Raw genomic sequence first — 15,703 nt, forward strand, 5'->3', positions numbered from 1 at the left:
TTTCCTCATTGAGTGAAAGCATTTTGCTGTGATGTGCACAATGTTGGAGACATCACATGGCTCAAACACCTTGATCTCATCCAAAAAATATGACATGAACTTGTTAGTTCCTGTCCATTGTAGTAACTGATATATCGTGAAAATCCGGTAGAAATAATGCACTAATCGAGTCATAAATACACTGCAGAGAATCAGTCGAAGTGGAAGATGCCATGTTTACATAGAAACAATGCGCTGCGTCGCTGTGTTTGTGAGACTTGCAGCCAAGTGGGATTTTCTAGGTCGCTTGGTAAGCTCCATTGTGGTTTTGTTTAGATGTCTGACTCATATTCACAAAGCTCCACAGAGAACAGTAAGATTTTAAAAGGTTTATTTAAAAAAAACAATTACTCATGAAACTGTCTGTGGAGATTCCTGGGCTCAGGACTATTGCTTCACTGTGAATAGTAAGAGAAAGCGATGTATAAGTGTAGGCTTGTCCACTGAAGTTACAGGGAAAAGTCAGGTTCTTACCTTCATAGTAGGAGGGGAGAGGGAGAGAAATGAGCAGCACCACATGAGAAACTTCTTTTGGAATCTCTCAGCTATGTAAAAGTAATGCAAACAATTAAGCTTTCTTTAAAAATATGTGAGGTTTATACTGGTGTACATGTGTAGCACCCCACTCCTCTGTTCACTAGTAACTGGGACAAGAACTTAAACTCAATTGTCGGATGGCTATTTGAGTTTGTTAAGTTCTGGTAGATACCACGCAGGTTTACCTATATTGAGTAAGTCCTTACTCTTATCTTCCTCCCATCATCCCATTGTCTCATTGTTTTTTTCCATGTTGAGTTCACTTGTCCCTTGTTAACCTAAACTATTTCATAGATAGGAAATTCAATACAGTCATTAAACTAATGAGATAATTGATCAATCAGAAATACACTTATACAAGTACACAAGTCTCCTCTAGAGAAGTTTTGGCTTTCTGATCCAAATAGTAAATTCATCGCTCTCATGTGTTTTCCCCCAGGCTTTGAAAATGGCAGTAATCAAACCACTGATAAAAAAGAACAATCTAGACAAATCACTACTGCAGAATTACAGCCCGATCTCCAACCTCCCATTCATCAGCAAAGTTATTGAAATAGCTTCCTAACAATAACCAACTGCTTTGACTCCTTCCAGTCTGGTTTCCGGTCTCACCACAGCACAGAAACTGCCCTCATAAAAGTGTTCAATGACATCCATATAAATACGGACTGTGGGAGAACCACAGTGCTGGTTCTGTTGGACCTCAGTGCAGCTTTTGACACTGTTGACCACAGTGACGTGCGGTGAGGTTCATAGCTGGTGAGGCACTGACGTCATCAGAATCAGATTTGCAAATAGATGCATAGATTGACAGCAGTTTACAGGTTATGTTTCACTTCTGCATCCTTACACATACAAACTGTAGCTCACAAAACACACATTTCCTTAAAAAACAAAACAAAATAAAATAATCCATGTCGAAAGTCGGGATAAGCGAGAGGAAAAAAATCACTATCTCTATTATAATCTATCGCTGCACTTGACTTGCTTCCCGAATCGTTTAGCCTAGCTCGCTGTCACTTACTCGGCAGTTGAGGAGTGAACAAGACGAACGTCTGGGATCTTGAGCGCCCCCTGCCATGAGGCAAGAGAACTGCCTGCCTCACCTCGAACCTGTTCTCTGCCGTTTATAATCGCTCATTACACGAAACACGTTACACAAACACAGTTGGTGACAAAAAGCACTGTACATTATATACATAAGCTAAATTATTGGAAATAAGTTCACATATTAAATTTGTTTAAACCATTTTATTGACGCCTACAGCAACATGCTCTCTCCGCTTAGCAGCCAGCGCAGAGCCAGGGGTTGCGCAATCCAAGGTGAGGCAGAGCTCGCTGCTGCCTCACCGGCATCGCTTCCAAGCATTTGAATGGGAAAATAAGAAAATTCAGCGATTTTGAACAAATAAAAATCGAAATTGGTGAAGCTACATGAAAAATAAATATTTTTTAGTACAAACCACCGGATGAATATAACAATTTAAATTACTTTATGATTATATATTTTCTTTCTTTCCATGATGGCTGGTGAGGCACTGCCTCACCTGCCTCCCCTGACCGCACGTCACTGGTTGACCATGACATATTACTGAATCGACTGGAGAGTTGGGTCGGACTCTCCGGTCCAGTGCTTAACTGGTTTGAATTGTACATAAAGAACAAGGATTTCTTTGTTTCAATTGGAAACTTCTCACCAAAGAGGTCAAAGGTCACATGTGGGGTACCCCAAGGTTCAATCCTATGACCCATCTTATTCAATATTTATATGCTCCCACTAGCTCAGGTTATAACAGGAAATAACATCAGCTACCATAACTATGCAGATGACACACAGCTCTACATTACGATGTCACCAGGTGACCTTTGACCCCATCCAATCATTGAACAGATGCTTAGAACAGATAAATGTGTGGATGTGCCAAAACTTCCTCCAGCTGAACAAAAACAAAACTGAAGTTATTATTTTTGGACCTAAAGAGGAACGATCTAGAGTCAGTGCACAGCTTCAGTTATTACAACTGAAAACCAGCGATCAGGCCCGAAACCTGGGAGTAGTGATGGACTCCGACCTTAAGCTTCAGAGCCACATAAAGACAGTCACAAAGACGGCCTTCTATCACCTGAAGAACATTTCCAGGATTAAAGGACTAATGTCTCAGCCAGATCTAGAGAAACTCATCCATGCGTTTATCTTCAGTCATATTGATTATTGTAACGGCGTCTTCACAGGTCTGTCCAACAAATCAATCAAACAGCTGCAGCTGATCCAGAATGCTGCTGCTCGCGTTCTCACTAAAACCAGGAAGATAGAGCACATAACACCAGTTTTAAAGTCTCTCCACTCCCTGTAGCTCAAAGAATAGACTTTAAAATACTGTTGTTAGATTATAAATCACTGAATGGTTTAGCACCACAATACATTAAAGATTTGCTGCTGTTGTATCAACCTTCCAGACCTCTCAGGTCTTCTGGTTCTGTTTCTGCTCTGCATCCCCAGAACCAGAACCAAACGAGGAGAAGCGGCATTTAGCATCTATGCACCAAAAATCTGGAACAAACTTCCAGAAAACTGTAAAACAGCTGAAACACTGACTTCCTTTAAATCTCAACTAAAAACCCACTTGTTTAGAGTCGTATTCGAAACGTAATCAATTGCAAATTTATTGACAGAATCTGACTTGATATTGTTTTTATTGTTGATTCTATGTTGTATTGTGTTTCTGTGTTTGATTTGATGTAAAGCACTTTGAAATGCCTTGCTGCTGAAATGTGCTATACAAATAAAGTTTGATTTGATTTTGATTTTCTGTTGTTTTTTTTTCCATTATTTCTCAGTAACCTTCATGTATATAATCATTTGAATTATAAATGTTGTTTGTTACTGCGCAATAGCCAGCCCCGCCCTCTCCTCACGACTCCTCGGGCTGACTACTGAACCAGTTCTCTGTCTAACAGGTCCGGAAAATCTCTAAGACCCGGGTCTTACCCTGAATGTGATCTATAAGAGATAATCTGTTTAAACTGGTGGCGAAAGAGACACGTCTAGCACTGACTGCCTCCGATCCAGAAGTTATGACCCTTTTCAGTTAAGGAACAACCAACTGAGTAGCCTTCGCAGCTGTATAATTCCAATAACCACTTCTGTTAACGGCAGTTCTCTTTCTATTGTAACGGGCACTTGTTACCGGCTAGATTTTATTTAGTGGCTAAGATTTAAGCCCCAAGGTCATTATTTACACTCACCAAAGGAAAGTCCGAAGCCACCACTTTACTAGAATCATGCATACTGATTTTACTATAAATAGAAGAACTCTAACTCGAATGACTCAATTAATTTCAATGTCCACAACCTAATCAGAATTTTAATATGTATGTATTTATTAAGCAAGCTTTAGCAGGGGAAAAGACAGGTATACAGAATTTTGCTCTAGGATTACCATATAAAAGAAATTAATAAAATTTAGATTAATTCAACCTTCCTCTAAAAACTTCCCTACACTGTCATCTTTCTATCAGATAAGGCTTTGGGGTGCGGCAGAATCTCATACTCATCGGTGGGATTGGATCAGGGCAACAGAAATCCTTGTAGTCCTTGGTCAGAATCTTTGTCTTTGAATCAAAAAATCCTCTTCGGAACAGAAACAAAATGAACTGTCTGCCGTCCGGCCGAACAGCTCGCGATCAATCCTGTGACTTTTGTTCAGTTCCCCAAGTCCGTTGCGATGTATTTTGAGATCGTGGAGTTGAGTGCAGAGTGTGGAAATCCAATGAGGAACCAAGAGATTGGGTTGGTGGAACTCGCCCTTTGGTCCGGCGTGAGGAGCTCCGTTGTCCTCCTTGTGAGGCGCTTTTCTTGGTTCCAGGGTGTAGTCCTCTGCTGGTCTTCTTGCCGCTCTTGTGTAGAGTCTCAGCGCCGGGAACGAAGAACAATGTATCACCTTGGTCTCATGTTTTTATACTTTTCTCCCTCCCTGGGGTATACACCGAGGAAGGGAGAGGGAGAGAGAGAGACAAAGAACAGTTTGTGCGCTGCTTCATAGTTGCGTAACCCGCCCATCTGCAAATTTGGGCACTATGACTCACTCGTGAGGTAATGTGCTTGAATCTTGGGACTTTCCAGAGCAATAGACTCCAGCTTGAGACACAATGACCCCTATTGCAAAACCTATGTGCTGGTGCCTTTTGGGGCTTTCCAAGCTGCAACAGCAGCATGTGTCATAGCCTGGGACTTTTGGGACTTTCCGAGTTGCACAACGGCTTGCATCAGCCTCCACACCCCAACCTTATACTTCTCCTTGTTCTATACTAACTTTAATAATACAAGTTACTTCAATCATTAAAATCATATAAAATCTTAGTACATTAGATGTTTCGATAATTACTTGAATCATATAAAACATCAGAACATTAGATGTTGCGATAATTACTTCAATCATTAAAATCATATAAAACATTAGTACATCAGATGTTTCGATTCTATTTTCTCGTTACAACATTAATAGAATACAGAGAACACATTCTCATACAAAGAGTACACAATAAGCAATCATTTTTAATCAACATACAGGGCTGCCACAATCTTCTAGGTACTTTATGATCCGTTGTTCTGCATGTGCCTGGACTGATCTCAAATTTACATACATTTTCATACCAGAGTTCTTGACACCCCCTCCTTGAGATCGGACAGTGCTCAGCAGAACACGCACAGCCCTACTCAAAAGAGGTCAAGGCCGTTGTCCAGTCCATCATCACAGCAAAGAAAGAGGACATCTTCTTCAGCGATGACCGTAGGAGAGGGAGACGGTGTCCACGCATCCACAACGTCGTACTCCGTGAGATTCGACGGTGGTGGGAGCAAGACATCCGTGTCCATATCCGCGTCAGATGTAGAGCAGGGCTGGGGCTGAAGATGTGGGGGACTCGGCCGAGGTGGAGGAGCTGGGGCAGAACCAGCCGCAGTCACCTCTTGGGGAGGTGTTGGGAGACATAACTCTGCCAACAGCTCCTGGAATTCTTCCTCGTAGGTGGATGATGAAGAACCGGTGTCAGTCGTCTGGCAGGGTTGGTGAGATGAACTGAGTAACTCAGTTTGGGAACACTGATCCTGTGTTGCTGTGCTAGTTTGGGTTCCGACGTCGACGAACATATCCGGAGATACTGGACAAACAGGGGGAATATACTCTCCCACAGCCACCACCTTGCCATTCAAAAGATGAAGAGTAGGTAGGCAACGACGGGACACTTGGTTCTCCCACAATTTCCTGACTATGGGGTACATCCGCCCATTGCCCAGTTTGGACGATGATAGCTCGTTTTCGTCTTGGCCCAAGGCAGAGGTCCACACGATCTTGTGGTCTCGCTCCAGGATTCTAGATGTAGAAGCCGCAATGTACGGGACCCCACGTCCTTCGACGCAGAAGATAGCCGTTACATAGCTAAAGTGAGTGTGCACACACTTGTGGCACCAACGAGTTGACGATGCAACCCAAAGGAATCCATAGGATTCTGCGGGGATTCCACACCCCACACAGCAGATCGGTACCTAGAGAGAAATAGCAACCCAGGTAACTTCATGATTAGTTGCAACTGATTAAAAAATATTTACATAAATATGTAGCCAAGATGCCAAAGCAGAAGAAAAGATGTAAATTAGACTAAGCTGGTGTGCCAGATTGAGCTGCGAGCCATGGGGAGTTGATCACGGGGGGATCGTAGATGGGGGCTTGAGGCTCCTGAATGGAATCATGAAATATGGCAGAGTAGGTCATGAGCCAAGCAATGAGGGGCAATGTAGAGGTCTTCTTTATCCAATAAAGGATCACCATGACCCCCCAGCATACAGCCCAAAGGACCAGAAGTGCCCATCTCTGGAGCCAGCGACGCTTGCTGCTACCCTTGATGGAATATGCTTGGTGTGCCAGGTAGACGAGGATGTAGACGGCCAAGAGCCCCTCTACGATAGCAGTGATGATTTTGAGAGGACCGGCACGGGTGGCATGAACTCCTCCACACACCAACTCCATTACCATGGCAGCTGTATCCATGGTTAGCCAGAGGCCTGCGACGATGCCTTTACGCCAGTTGATTCGGGTCCGGCCCATCAAATAACAAGCAAAGAGGGATAGAGCACAATCCCATCTTTGGAGAAAGATAGGGCGTAGGATGATCTTCATATACCCTTGCAGAGCGACAACCACCCGTAGTGGCTGATCAGTAGACCATAAACCGGTGTGGGAATATATCACCCAGGCAAAGATGACACTAATCTGCTCCACGGTACTCACTTGAATAGGCGCAAAGAGTGATGTCGGAGTAGAAGAGTTAGTAGATGAGTTAGATGCCATGATCTCTGATGATGGTTGTTCTTTAGGTCAGGTCCCCACCGCAGCCGTGAAGAGGAATGGCTCGTAGGCACACAGCAGCCGTCTTTTATGCGGATTTACGCTCCGCCTTGGGGGGGAGGGGCTTATAGTCCTTCCCCCTGCAACGACAAAGTTCCTTCAGCCACACCTCCACGATGACCTTGCCTATGATCAAAACCACGGCAACGCCCAGGAGGCCTAGCAAGTATGGCCACAACATACTCAGGGCACTGAGTATCCAACCTTCGACAATAGAGAGCCCTCCCCCTATCACGTCGGCAACTCCTTCCACAACGTCGGTGACTACGGTGGCCACAGAGGAGCCCAGGACCTCATACCAGTAACATTCATGTTGATTCTTTCCGTCTCCACATTGCTGCCATGTCTCTTTGGTCACATAGCAGGTAAGGTTAGAATACATAAGGTTAGGTCCAACCCAGTCGAACCCATGGTCTACTTCACCCTGGCACAGACTTTTCCGGAATGCATGCCCTTCCGCAATGGCGATGATAGGGTGTGGGATGAAGGGAACGGGGGCATTAAGGATGCTTTTGCGCTTCTGGAGGTGATAGCCCAGGATCGCATCAGTACATGTCTTTCCACTCACGATTGCTCTCCGCCACACTCCGTTGATCTTCCTCCAAGTAACCTCCGATGAATGGGTGTCATACTCTTCTGCGTAATGGTCTTTGCAGTAGTCTTCCCAGCCTATGAGCGTTTGGCAAGGTTTCCTGGCCAATGCTATGACGCATTCAGTGTTGTTGCGTCGACACGTCATGCGCCAGGGTCTTGGGTTCACATATGGCTCGGGTCTCCAAAAAGCTCCGGGCCATATGGTGACTTCTTTGGAGTAGACAGTGGCAACATACTGATATTTTATCCAATAATTATTTGATTGACTGAGACAAGGTAACACCCAGTTTTGAAATTCTCTTTGTTGAAATCCCCAAAATTCCCAGTCCCACTTTCGATAATAATCCTCATACCAGCCTTGCAGAGCGAGCTTTGCTGTTGGGACCAAGTCAGGGTCAGGGCATTCATAGGTCCATACGGTGAAAAGGGCGTAATTAGTCTGCCAGATGTCACACCGTGGAGAGGAGAGAGTCCTCCTCCAGGTGGTTCCGTTGAGGCTGTCGAAGATCCTCTTGGCCACACACTTGTCGATTTTCGCAAACTGGTCTTTAGGAGCATTGAGAAGATCGTCAGGAGTTGGGAGTCGTTGGGTGCGCAGGTCGGCAACCTGTGGTCCTTTTAACCCGTCGGGAGAACGAGCAGTCCCTTCAGGAAAATCTCCAATGTAGTACAGCTCGGCTGGTGCAATGTAGGTCCATGGGAACGAGTTATTTAGCCAGGGTTCTATTTCAGTTCGCACAGCTCTCACGCGAACCCATGAGACAGTTATGTATTCTTCTATGCCTAGTACTATGTAATTTTGACTGCCACATCTCATAAATTTGTTCCACAAGCAACTGGAGAGCAACTTAAACTTGTTGTCATAACAGTCTGCCTGGTCCGTTTGATATATGAATCGTCTGGGGCCTTGCCGAATCAGAAAAGCAGTGATGTTCGTAAAACTTGATGAATCCTGACGAAGTTGTGTCTTATTCTTTGGAGGTCTTACCACAGGCGGTCTTCTGGTGACGACAACATCTTCCTCACAGTTCAGGTGATAATCCCCCCAAAAGTCCCAACGTGGGAGCCAGGTTCGACAACCTGAGGCTCTATGCGGAGCCATAGACTACTTCTGTATCCCAGTATCCTTGTAGGGGCAACAAGATCAAAGGTCGACAGGCCATGTTGCAGTGCCATTCCGGCACCCCTAGGTCTGGGTGGATCCAGTTGCATCGGACGGTTCGGCGTTCCTTGCGTTGCAGGATCCTTATCCAGCAGAGAACTCCGTCAGGGAGGAAGTTGTAGTTGTAGATCTCCCATGTACGATTCATGAGGGCATCGATGTCGGAATCATTCAGGCTGAATGCTCGACTTTCCACATACTTTTTGCCATAATCCTTGGCAAATACAGCAGTCATATTCTCGGTGGAAGTATCTTTTTCCCATGGCACAAAGACGGATGTTGTACTTACATTCCAGCAATTAAAGTTAGCGTACTTGGAGTGACCATAGGTGACTCTTGAGTGTGTAAGTTGCCATGGTCCAACTCCAACAAAGTATAGGATAGTGGTGAGAGTAGCAGAAGCGATTAGCAGGGCGAAGAGCGTAAGAACGCTTTTGCAACAAAGGATTTGGCCTTAATCGTAGTCGTTTTCCGTAGCAGGGTCCTTCAGAGGTATCCGAGTCGCTCGCCTGAGTCTTCCGGGGCTGATATGTCGGCCAGTAGGTTTGGTTTCAGAGGCATTCTTTTCAGATGGATGTCTTCCATTTTGGTTCCAACATGTGGCGAATCAGTCTCTGGGGTCTGCTTCAGTTGGAGTTACAGATCTTCTTTAATGCTTTGGTGTGTCGCTGGGCAGCTGGGTTCTTTGCAACCTCTGATGGTTCTTCCTCGCTGCAGCGTGGTATATATTGGAGAGGGTAGGGCAGATCTGGTTCCAACCCCTCCACACCCACTTCCATAAGAACATCCTCCAACAGTCGGGCCTGGGAAGTGGGCCCTGTGCACTACCACTTGTTACCGCCTTATCCTCCCAGGCGCCATGCATGTGCCCCACGGGATTGGAATGGTGATATATGTGCACAAAGATTGGCCCTGCAGTGTGAGCAGGTGCGGTACCCCATAGGTGGTGGAGTAAAATCCTTTGATGCGGAGGGTTGGGGTAGACCCTGTCCATCTCCAGTCTCAGCAGTCGAGTGTTGTTGAAGATGAAACGGTCCGGGTCACTTTCCATCCTCACCAGAGTTTTAGCCATGCCGGGGGATGATGCCCAGATGAAGCAGCCGTTCAACGCTATTTCACAGTATAATCCCTGTATTGGCTCCAAATAGTGGGGTCCCCATCTGATTCTTACTTCCATTCCTGCTGTTATCCAGTATACAGTGTTGAAGATCCAGGGGAGATGTCTCCGGCAGTCCGGGGAAATCTCTGCTTGCTTCACCACGCTAGACATTTGTCGCCCCCTCCAGACCGCAGGTTCTGACGGGGAAAAATAGTACACGCTGTGCCATGATCTCGGCACCTTTTCATCGCCATTTCCCACATTCCCTATGTCTTGAAGATCGGTTGGGCGTAGGTAGATCAAATGTTGGAAATAATAAGCTTCAGAAAGTGGGATAGAAGTAGTGAAATCTTCTCTTGGTTTATCTAATAAAACGGAGCCATGGGGGAGTTTCAGAAAAGGCCCTCTTTTTGAAGTCCCTGACCAAGCCCCCGTGCCTACTTTAAATAGTTTACTTACAAAATATCTTTTTCCATCTCGTTTTTCATTTTTTTGCTGACCTTTAGTTGTGACGACTCGTGTTCCTCTTGCCTGTAGGTCCGTTATTTCTAATTTTTCTTCTTCCATGGAAATGTGAAGGTGAGTGCCTGCCAGGGGTTGGTCTTTATTTTCTTACGAGGTGGCTCCGGTTCAGTAAGGGACACGGTGGCATAGACCTGTTCATCCGGCACCGTCTTGATTGTTGCTCCGACTGAGTAGATCCCCTTAAAAGGGATGATGACCATCTTCACTGACAGTTGAACCTGACGGGTGGTGCTTGAATCAGAGGGCGTTCTTACCCTATGAGCCACGCCTCCAGGGACCTGCAGTATTCCATCGCGGAAAGATGACTCTGCTGTCACCCAGTAAAGAGATGACTTTTCCTTGGGTCTCGAGGCATTACTGCCCCATCCATCCAGCTCGGTGTTGTAATAGTATACGTTCGACGTGCGTACTCCACTCTCCCTTGGTACGTCTGGTAGATCCGTTACTGGGATGGTGCAGTCATTGATGATCTCCAAGATCAGATGCGCCCAGGTGGTTAGCTCCCAAGGGCCTGTCCACCCCCCGTTGACGGCCTGCACTTTAGTGTCATCCGGGAGTAGATTTAACTCTCCAGCAGGATGACTCAACTGAGGCCGAAACACCCGAAAGATTACTGGGGAATGTTGGGTGCCTACCGGTAGGAACGGTACGTGCGTCCGAGAGGGGTCATATGGCCAGGCAGCTTGAACAGACGTCCACAATTCGTCATGGGGCCCCTCTGCTGTCTTCCACACCCCTTCCTCTGTCCCCGACGGGTCCTCCGGAGTAACAGGAGGAGCAGAAGGTCCGGGGAACCAAGGGGGTGCTGGTATGGGGCTCTCATAAGTTGACCGGGCACGGTCGTTCGATTTAAACAGGCGTAGGGCGCTGTAGTATCTCTTTACCTGCCAGCCTTCAGCCTGTCCCGTTGGAGACACCCCTGCCTTCTGAATCAAGTCACAACAGACAGTACAGTAGCACAGTTCCTCGCCGTCCCACATGCACTGACATCTTTTCAGTTCCTCCTCCTGCCAGCCCCATTGGGCTACCACCGTAAGTCGGGGCAGGTATCCTATCCGGCAGTTCCCGCAGAACAGGGTGCTCAAGACGATGACCGGAGAGACCGGCAGGGAGCCCAGTACCAACGCCGTTGCCTCCTGTCGCCTGGGTTTGTCACGGCCTGGTCCTTCCCAGGTGGTAGGGAGCTGGTTGTCCGTTAAACAAACAGGGCAGCAGTTCTTAGGTCCACTCCACATCACCATTTCTTTCTCCGTCGACAGGATTCCATTTTTGGCCCATTCCAATTTCTTCAGGGCTTTTCCTGTCCAAATCCCTGAAGTTGTTCTTCTAATTACAACCACCCCTCTCACGGTGGCCAGTCCGAGATAGGGTGGAGTATTACATGATTCACTGGCCATTTCACCGGCTTCTGTTTCACTTTAGTTAGGAACTGGCTTGAGCTGTTCGACTCCTTGGATCCCCTTCTTTTCCAGCAACACTGTGTTCCTATCCAGTACTTGCTTGACTATGTCTGTTGTTTCAAACTTGGGTTTCACTGCTGCATTCACAGGCTGATCTCTTGCTCTGACCCACACGCGCTGTCCCACTTGGAATGGCACCTTGGGCGTCAGCTTCTCCTTTTTGTCGCTGGAGCTCCGCCCCACTTCCTTCGTGGTGAACGGCCGTTGGTTGAGCTCCATCGCGGGGGCGGGTCTCTCGGCTCTGCTTCTGTCGTTCAGGGCCTGTCCAATTTCCACCGCTTTGGTGCTCCAGCTGCTGGTGTTAGCATTCTTAGCTATCCAGCTTTTCACTAATCCTATGGTGCGCCCACCACCCGTTGGCTTGTGGGTGTATGGGGTGAATAAACTCGCATTATCCCATAGGTCTGGCACCATTGATCAACCTGTGCATTACGGAAATGCGTCCCATTATCCGTACGCAGCTCCTTCGGGATTCCCAGGGCACTGCACACTTGCTCCAGCATGCCGACAACACTATTGCCGTTTGCTTTCCTGGCTGCTTTTACAGTTACAAATCCGACATAGAATCCACCAGCACCAAGAGGTACTTCTCACCTCTTTTTCCTGTTATCCCCATGGGGCCTGCAACATCCATGCAGACTGAGCCCCAGGCTGTGCTCTTGATGGTCAACCGTCCAACCGCTGCCCTCGGCGACCTGCGTTGTATTGACCACACACTTCGCAGTCCCTCAGCACGCGCTGGACCTGTTTCACTGGGATCCAAAGCTCTTGCTCCTCCAGCTCCCTACGGGTAGGTCGCACGCCGGCATGTCCAAGGGCTTCATGCACGCTCCGTGACGACCTCGTCCACCTTTCTTCTGGGACCTCCCGACCTTTGGGAGTACTGTCCCACTTCTCGGTACCGACAAAGACAATCTTCCGCTGTTGGACGTAACAGTCCACTTCCTCATTCCCACGCCAATGAGCTCCCTCATGCGTGTGCGCTTTCTGATGCTCAACTTCGAGTTCTAGCTGCAGCTTTAACTCGGCAATCTTTTTCCACAAGTCTTTATGCGCCACTGGCTTGCCTTTGGCTGTTTCAAAACCATTCTCTTCCCAAATGGCCAAATCTTCTTTAAAGGCTTGAGCACAGTAATAGCTATCCGTGACTATTCTGGCACTTTTGATTCTTCGTTTCACCAACTCCAACAGTCCTTCCAATATTGCTGTCACTTCTCCTGCTTGGGCGCTGCCGGGGGCTTTTCCCTTCTGTCGGCATCTTTCTCTGCCATCTTGCTTCAGGATGAACCCCCAGTAGGCCGTCTGATCGGACCCTTTTCTTGATCCGTCGGTGTAGAGTATCCACTCTGGTTGTTCTGGTGTCTCAGGCGCTTCTTGTAGTCGTTTCTTCGTGGGTTGTGTAGGCCCAATTTCGAGCTCCGGGTCTAGCAAGATGTCTTCCCATCTTCCCCACCGTGCGTTAGTTGCTTTGGTGCTTTCAACAGTCCCTTTTCTTAGAAACTTGTGGACCTGACTTTGAGTGATGACTTTAACTGGTTGTCCTTGTGCTAGGTCTTTCAGGACACTCCAGTAACGAGCTAGCACCGCCAGCTCTTTCTCCTCCTGTGGGTACTTCTTTTCCACAGAGGTCAAGGTGTAACTCCACAGGGTAACCAGGCCCCCGTTCTCGTTGCTTACTTTGATCATGGCGTCGTCGTTCTCACAGCTGATCTCTGCCACCAATCTATCCGTCAAACTCCTTGGTTCCAGTCTCACAGCTGCTTGGATCGCCTTTCTCAAATCCTCCAGGTTCTGTTGATTAGCTGCTGTCCAAACCCATGGTTGCTTTTCTCCGTTTTCTCCGTCTTCATTTTTCTTCAGGCAGTTGTACAACGGTCTGGCATATTTTTGGTAGTTGGGTACATGGTCTCTGACATAGTTACATAATCCTAATATTTTCTGCAGGTCATTTTCTGACTGAGGGGGCTGAATATTCATCAATTTTTCTCTGTATCCTTCCGAGAGTCCCAGGTCCGACGTGACCTGGAACCCCAGATAATTTACTTGGAACTGTCCGAATTGGCATTTCTTGAGATTAAGTTTCAGACCTGCCTTAGTGAGGTTTTCGACCACAGTTCGCAGCTTCGCTAGGTGCTCCTCTTCAGTGTCATCAGCAATGAAAACATCATCTATGTAGACTGTTGCCCCCACATCCCCCAGTACCTCCATCACGGCCGACTGGAAAACATTTGGAGAGTTCTTGTATCCCTGGGGCAACCTCTGCCAGACATAGCTCTTGCCTTTATGGGTAAACGCTGTCTTACCCTGGGATTGTCTTGCCAGGCGAAGTGAGAAAAATCCATTAGCCAGATCGATGCAGGACTTGAACTTCTTGACGCGAAGCGTTTTCAGCGTGCCTTGCGGGTTGATTAGGCTGGCTCGGTTCGCTACGGTTCTTCGATTCAGGGCTTTGAAGTTGATCACCGGTCTCCAACCCCCTCCTGCCGATTCAGGTTTCTTTACCGCTTGGATGGGGCTGTTCGTGATGGGGTTGAGTTCCTCTCTGATGATTCCCAGGGCGCTCAGCTCCTTCACTATTTTGTCCATTTCCTCGACCGCTCCCGGGTTCAACGGGTACTGTCGAACAGGCGGGTGTACCCCTCCTTCGATGTGATGAACAAACTTTGGACCCAGATCCCCACAGTCGTTCTTGAACCGGGCCACCTCCGCTGATGTGATGATCTCACGCAGCTTCTCTTTCCCAGCCGGGGAGAAGTCGCTCTCTTCAATTTTCTGTTCTGTCACTGCTGGTATGTCGACCGGCTTGTACCAGTCTTGTATTTCTGGTCCAGCCTGTGTCGGTCCGACTCTCACAAGCCTGGCTTTCAGGTTTGTCAGTCGCCGCTCCAAGGAACGACGATTGTTCTTCTTTTTTCCTAGTCCTTCTAAGTCTTTTACTGTGAGAAGATTATAGGGACCTTTTACCCACACTACTCCTTTCCAGGTCCCGTATGGCATTTCTTCTACTTTTCCATTGGCAAATTGAACCTTTAGGTGTCCTGCTGTTTTTAGGTCTTTGCGGGTCATAGACACCTCTGCTCCGGTGTCCACTAGATAGGCACTCCATCCACTTTAGCGTAGATTTCATCCCCTTCCAGTAGGCATTCTCTAAGATGACCCATGACCTGGACTCCATTACGCTGACCCTCCGTTCCCGACTTTGCGGGCCTCACGGAGGCCATCCTCTGTTCTGGGCTCAATTTTCTATAATCCTCATCTGACAGGAACGGGCCTTTCCTTGGCTGGTTTGATGGTGTTGGCGGGACGACTGGTTTTCCCTGCGGCTCCGGTGCTCCTTGCTGGTAGGGTCTGCTTTGGAAGTTAGATGGTGGTCTCACATTTGCCTTATTAGATGGTTTTGCAGGCTGGATAGACTCTTTCTTCCTTCTTTCTTCGAAGTAGTGCTGCTCCAGGTCAAATCCTTGCACTGCTGTGTCCATCTGGGCGACTGTGGTGCTTCTCACCGGCAGCTTCACGAAGGCCAGCTCACCTCTCCGTCCTTTAGTCACTTCGCGCAGCACCTTCACATATCGTGCCGGGGAAACGGTTTGCTTGAGTGTGTGCCAAAGAGGCTCTAACCGGCTCCCTTTGTCAAGTCGTCCTCTGGCTCTCTTGATCTGGGATTCTTCATCATCCATGTCTTCTAACACCAACCTCTCATAGTGGTTTTGTGCAGACTCCGATCCAGTCATCGGGTCCGCGGTCACGCTAGTAAGCCACAGCTTCTTGGCTCCCTCATGCTTAGTAGCAGACACCACTGTAGGCCAGACGTCCTTCAGATATTCCTCGTTGGTCTCATCTGCACCCTTACTCCTAATTATCAGTCTCAGATTCTTGAGTTCGG

The 15,703-nt window shown here is 47.6% G+C and overlaps 2 protein-coding genes across 6 annotated transcripts in view; one reads left to right on the forward strand and one right to left on the reverse strand.

Moving 5' to 3' along the window:
• Positions 1-15,703, forward strand: part of LOC122839734 — a 155,605-nt gene that overhangs the window by 34,682 nt on the left and 105,220 nt on the right. The gene's annotated exons all lie outside the window — the stretch shown is intronic.
• Positions 4,801-8,659, reverse strand: LOC122839738. 2 transcript variants are annotated; one of them, XM_044131656.1, is made up of 2 exons: positions 6,864-8,659; positions 4,801-6,121 (listed from the first exon to the last, which is right to left on the reverse strand). In XM_044131656.1, exons 1-2 carry the CDS (start codon positions 6,921-6,923, stop codon positions 5,294-5,296), a joined length of 888 nt encoding a protein of 295 aa, XP_043987591.1. In that variant the 5' UTR covers positions 6,924-8,659; the 3' UTR covers positions 4,801-5,293. Both variants share the same exon structure in this region; 1 of them encodes a protein (XP_043987591.1).

This window comes from Gambusia affinis, linkage group LG11, assembly GCF_019740435.1.
Source record: "Gambusia affinis linkage group LG11, SWU_Gaff_1.0, whole genome shotgun sequence".
In the NCBI taxonomy this organism is placed as follows: Eukaryota; Metazoa; Chordata; class Actinopteri; order Cyprinodontiformes; family Poeciliidae; genus Gambusia; species Gambusia affinis.